The sequence below is a fragment of the Tasmannia lanceolata genome, unplaced genomic scaffold (assembly GCF_043159265.1).
Source record: "Tasmannia lanceolata isolate RefF3 unplaced genomic scaffold, GAP_Taslan_0.1 ptg000011l, whole genome shotgun sequence".
NCBI lineage: Eukaryota > Viridiplantae > Streptophyta > Magnoliopsida > Canellales > Winteraceae > Tasmannia > Tasmannia lanceolata.
Genome location: NW_027518688.1, coordinates 24,061,979 through 24,067,726, shown reverse-complemented (window position 1 = coordinate 24,067,726; position 5,748 = coordinate 24,061,979). Strand labels below are relative to the sequence as shown.

The following is a 5,748-nucleotide window of genomic DNA, read 5'->3' as shown; positions in this document are numbered from 1 at the left end:
AAATTTAGTATAGATTCACGAAATTTCGATTTTTGGGACTGAAATTCGGTACAAGAATAATAAATTAATATTTTTTTTCAAAATTTCGCCGAAATTGCCGGAATTTGGTAAGTCTCGGCCATTTAGGTTTCGGTACGTTTCGGTGTCGGTCTCAACCGAAATCCGAAATTTCAGATTTCGGTCGAAATTTGAAACCATTATCAGAGGGGGATAAAATATCATTTCCCTTTTCATTATTATGGTTATTATCCTCGAGATAGAAGTATTTAGGTCAACATAATTTCAGATACACATTTGCAGAATCCACAACAAATCCAAGAAGCACACATTCCATTAATAGAAGGGAAATACGATTTTCTATAGATATTTTTCAATAGAGGTGTATGATCTATGAAAGAGAGCTTTACATACTTTGGACCTATGTATGAAACCTCTCATCTATACAGTATAAACTTTCCCACTCTATTTCTTTTGGTATACTTCTGAACTGAAAACAAAAGGAAAGCAGACACTATGATATGAACTGAAGGCAGCCTACATAAAAACTAATAAAAGAGACACACCATAAACTAGGCATAAAAAAAACTAAGAGAAGGATGATAGATAGATAGATAGATTGTCTATAAAGATCCTCATATAGACTCTTAAGGATTCAACGGTTCTCCATTTCCTCTGCTTTCAGTTCAAATTTTTCAGCCAATCAGAAATCTGCGAACTGAAGGGTGGGTCACTGCTCAAAATGTTTGGTGGGGGGAAGTTTCCGAACCCGCCCATTTCGTCGGTGGATGGGTAGTTCCCAATTCCACCCTCGAAATTGGCCGGCGGGAAGCTCCCGACACCGCTGGAGTTGGCATAAAAGGTAGGCCGTGGTGTCGGTATGACAAGCGAAGTATCAGTATCACCTTCCATCATTGGTATGTTCCAAGGTTGGGTGTTGGTTATTGGTGGGGGATTGATATTAAGAAAAACAGGGGAGGGCAGAGGAAGAGAGGGAAAAACAAGGGAATGCAGAGGAGGGTTGATGGGGAGATTGGTCGGTGGCGAACTGACGGTCCTGATGTCGTGGATGCTCGGGCGTTGACCTTTGGTTGCACCCTTGTTCATGCGGTTTTGGTACTTCTGCGCGTGGCTAGCCACTTGGGTTGGTGTCCTTGACACAACAAAGTTCCTAGAGATGCTCCTCCAATCCCCCCACCCATAACCATTTAGACCCAACAGAAATAACCTGAGTAAAGAAAAGCAATGTGAGTGAAGTAAATTAGATTTTCAAGAAATCCTAAATCATATAAAATAATGAATGAGCAGGAAAAGCATATATAAACACGGAATCCTTGACAAATTTTAAGTAATTTTCATTTGATTGGTAAAACATGAAAGATTCAGCTAAGAAGAACTGAATTTGGGAACATAAAATCACTCCATGCATTTCTTTTTTACAATTCAATATCTGAAAGGAATATGTTTTTGTCAGTGCCCAATCCCCAAAATCCAGTAACTTATCTCCTACAACTTGATTCTCTCTTATTTTTACTTCTAAAGTCCAAAAAACATAAATTATCTGTACTGGTTTTCAAGTCGATAATAGGATATAAAAATTTAACTGGAGTAGAAGTTCACTACCCATCAAGAGAGATGAATGGATGAACAAGATTTGACTAAAAGCAATCTAAAAAGAGAATAAATAAATATAAATTCTAAATGAGATGTCTTCAACACTAAATAGACTGATTTACACAAAACAAAAGGTTAGAAAGGAAAAAAGAAGCCCATATCCATTCACAACAGATAGTTTCATTTCCAAGGATACATGCAAGGAAAGACCAATATAGAACAATACAGAAAGCCGCTCTACTATCCCAAAAATGTTTACCATCCATGTTTGTTTTGGATCTTGAGTACCGATTGTGAGTACAAATTTGATTATTTGACTCTGATGGAGGTGCATCCATCCATGTCATGATTAAGATTAATGGTCAAGATTGACAAATGTGTTTGGATAATATGATCTGGCATCATCTCAAGCTTGATCGTCGATCCGTGCCATCCGTTGGTTGATCCGAGGGTCCTGATTAGTCCTATCATAGATTTGACAATCTTGACCATTAATCTTCGCTATATGGAGGGATGCACTTGTATCATTCTCAAAACTAAACAGTTCTCGAAATCCAAAACAAACAGAGCCTTAATGGGTAAGGCTCATTCATGAAAGCTGAAATAGTAGGTAGTCCATGTAACCTAAGCCAAAAAAGGGAAGAAGTCATATGATACTCAATAGCAATTCTAGTATTCTTCCAAAAACATGAACCATTTGTATGATGGGAGATGATTTTTTCACCCCACTATCAGATTATGCACCCCCCTTTTAACGTGATTGAGAGCAACTTTAACGCTTTTTGACGTCAAATCAAGTTAGGGGGTGGGGGCATCATTCCTACACAATGTTGAGAGTAATCTTCTCCCAAAATCCATTTCAAAAAATAAAATCTTCTCCCAAAATCTTGTAAAATTTTCTTCATTAATTAAATCTCGTGGGGGTCTTGCCTAACCCCGGCTTACTCATAAAAAATAAAATAAAATAAAAAATCTTCTCCCAATGTAAAATCGCATGAAGCTAAAAAAAGGTAACTTTTTAAATATTTTGGTCTAGAGAATTTATACGGTGGACCTCCTTGCATGCACGTGCAGCCCAAAAATACAGTGGGGGCCCACGCTGTTTGGGTAATCTAAACCGTTCATTCGTTGGGCCATTATGCAAATAGGGTGTGACCAGAAAATCTTCATCATAGATGAACCTAACCTTCTGATCCGGGAAGGTTTTTATACTCTGCCATTAATTTTAAACCTCCACAAATCGGAGGGTTTAGGGTCATCCTACTTCATCATACGATTCATATAAGATCCATCTGTCTAGATATCATCATATACATCCAGAAAGCCGTATGCTTTGGAAGAAGCTTGTACAGTTTGGGAAGGGGTTTTTATTGATCAAAAAGAAGAATCTACTTCAACCGATATGCCCTTAGGCACGGCCATACATAACATAGAAATCATACTTGGAAAGGGGGATCCTCCCCCTTCTCAATCGAATCAAATTTGTTAGAATTAAACCAAATTTGCCTGATGTAGAACTTTTTCTGGGCACACCCTATCTACATTAGGGCACAACGAATGAATGGTTTGGATCACCCTCCACTCTTGTTTTTTGGGCTACACGTGCGTGCATGGCCTCTATATAATTTCTCTTTTGATCTAAGGGTCAAAGAAGAAAGATGCCATAGGACCCACCTTGCGGAACCAATATGCATTATCACATAAATGCACCAAAACGCATTAATCGGAGAGAGAAATTATATGGTGCCCAAGAGGCAAGTTACGACCCTTGATGTTTGATCCAACAGCAGCCTCTTAAAGAGTGAGCGGCCGTTGGATAAAATATCAAGGGCGGTACCGCCCGCACCCGCATGGGACTTGATGCTCGGGCACCATATAAAAACTCACTTTTTATATAGGGAAAAAAATGGAAAACCCAGCAATAAAAATCATAAATTCATTAAACAAGGCTCCTAGAAATTCAGTCCAAAAAGATTACAAAAGAAAAAAGGGAAATGATATATGCGCCAAGTGTTTCAATAAACATGCGCTCTACTTGTTTGTCGTGTAGTATTTAAAGAGTTTAAAGAGTATTTTGAGAACCGTAATATCCTCTGAAATCCCTTTAAATACTACACAACAAGATAAGCAAGTGGAGGCGTGGAGCGCTTGTTTATCGAAACACCTTGGCGTAGATATCATTTCCCATGAAAAATTTGGAAAATGACTAGTTTCAAACCATAAAATAATAATAAAAAATGAATTTCCATCAAAATGTTGGTAGTAAAAGTAAAACCAACAAAACGGGCATGCTTTTCCCCCATGACGAAACAATCCACAGCAAAAAAGGCCAAGGAAACATTCAACAAATATAAATAGCAAAAAATGGAAAAAAAATCACAGAAATCACGTCAAACCGTAAACAAATCAAACCAACCATGCATTTCTCTCAAAACCCAAAAAACAGAATCCACAAACAACCCAAAAAAGGGGGGAATAATATATTCACCCCTTTTTTTTACTTGGGACAGCCCTCTCCAGTAAAAACAAGTAGTCATAAATACACTAGAGGGGGCTGTCCCAAGTAAAAAATGGGGTCGAATATATCACTTCCTAGAAAAAAGCATTTTCAAACATTCCAAACAAAAGGAAAAAAAAACCCAATAAACCTGTGCTCGTCTTCTGACCAAGGCACCCCTTTTCGCCGCTCTTGCTCCGCAGTGATCTGCTTCTTCCTCAACAGCGATTTTTTCTTCTTAGGGGCGACTTCGGGTAACTCAGGGGGGTCCTCGTTATTAAGCTCCTCCTCGTTAAGGTAAAGAGGGATCGGAATGAGTCCATCCTCAATGAATTTGAGGTCCTGCACGAGCTTTTCGTAGTGCTTTTCCACCTGCTCCAGAGTTTTTTCAGGCACTACTGCCGCGATTTTCGCCCACCGGTCCGGCGTACACTCGTCATACATGGCGAGTGCATTCTCGAACATCTTGTTCTCTATAGCCGACCATTCTTCAGATTTGCCAACCAATGAAGAGGGAGAAGAAAATGTTGTAAAATCTTCCCATTCCATCATTTATAAAGAGAGAGAGAAAGATTTTTTTTTTGTCTGTCTCTGTCTCTCTCCCTCTCTCACAATGGAAGATTTACTCTTCTCCCTCTCTAAGATCAACTGCCTTTGTCTGGTGAAATAGACCTCTGGGATTGGGGGCCTTTTATAAAATTTTGGGTTGTGGAAATTACTACTTTACCCTTCTGGGGGTTAGATGTGACAGGAGATTTTGTTACTATTTTTAGTGAATTGGAGAAGTTGGGCTTGATGACAAGGATGGGTTTTTTTGAGATGACCGAAATGCCCTTCTTCTTTGGTAATAGTCAATTAGGGTTTTGTAGCGGGGTTTTATTTTATTTTTCTTTGTATCTTGTTGGGTTAGAGGCAAGGTTCTATGTCCTCTTCGTTTAACTATTTTTTCTTATTAATAAAATTTATGGTGCCACCTTGGGTTCCTAAAAAAATTTGGATTTAAAAAAAGTTAATTTGCCCAAATTGACCGACTCTGTAAGGATATGTTGTGTTCATGAGGTGATGTCATTATGATTAATCTGTAGAGTTTTCGGTTGCTTCTTTTGTCAAATGAACTCTGGAAAATGGTAATTATGGTAATTTCGCCTAGTACGGAAGTCAATATAGACAATGGACGGTAACGAAAGATTCTAAGGGTTTATAAAGATTTAGTATATAAAGCTATTGCCACGTAGCAATAATCACGCCTAGGCATGCCGTCGGTCCATCTTATGCTCCATAAGTAGCATTTTTCATTATGGCCAAGATCTCGACAATATATAGAAAATCTCAAGTCAGAAGGAGTTCACTGAACGTGCTTGTGTCGTAGCGACAATATATAGAAAATCTCAAGTCAGAAGGAGTTCAACGAACGTGCGTGTGTCATACATTAGTTGCCATAAAAGATCACCGAGTAATGTAAATTTCTTAACTAGGAACTGCATTAGTAGTTACATACAGTGTTTAAAAACTTGTCGACTCGACTCAGAACTCATCCGAGTCGACTCCCTTTTACCTTGGCTGCATTCGCATTTTGTGTTTTGCCCTACAAAGTCAATAAAAACTCCTTCGACTCTCCCGAGTTATAACCACGTTAACTA

General features: G+C 38.5%; 1 protein-coding gene across 1 annotated transcript; it reads right to left on the bottom strand.

The window, feature by feature from the left end:
* Positions 1-387: 387 nt before the first annotated feature.
* LOC143886725 (transcription factor SRM1-like) lies at positions 388-4,756 on the bottom strand. Its single transcript, XM_077390827.1, has 2 exons — positions 4,260-4,756; positions 388-1,225 (listed from the first exon to the last, which is right to left on the bottom strand). Exons 1-2 carry the CDS (start codon positions 4,658-4,660, stop codon positions 679-681), a joined length of 948 nt encoding a protein of 315 aa, XP_077246942.1. The 5' UTR covers positions 4,661-4,756; the 3' UTR covers positions 388-678.
* Between the last annotated feature and the right edge of the window lie 992 nt (positions 4,757-5,748).

Bases quoted from the DNA above. Each gene is read 5' to 3' on its own strand.
- LOC143886725 (XM_077390827.1), bottom strand. From the start codon at position 4,660: ATGATGGAATGGGAAGATTTTACAACATTTTCTTCTCCCTCTTCATTG. The intron at 1,226-4,259 runs GTTTATTGGGTT...TTCTTTACTCAG, and splicing joins TGGTCAGAAGACGAGCACAG to GTTATTTCTGTTGGGTCTAA.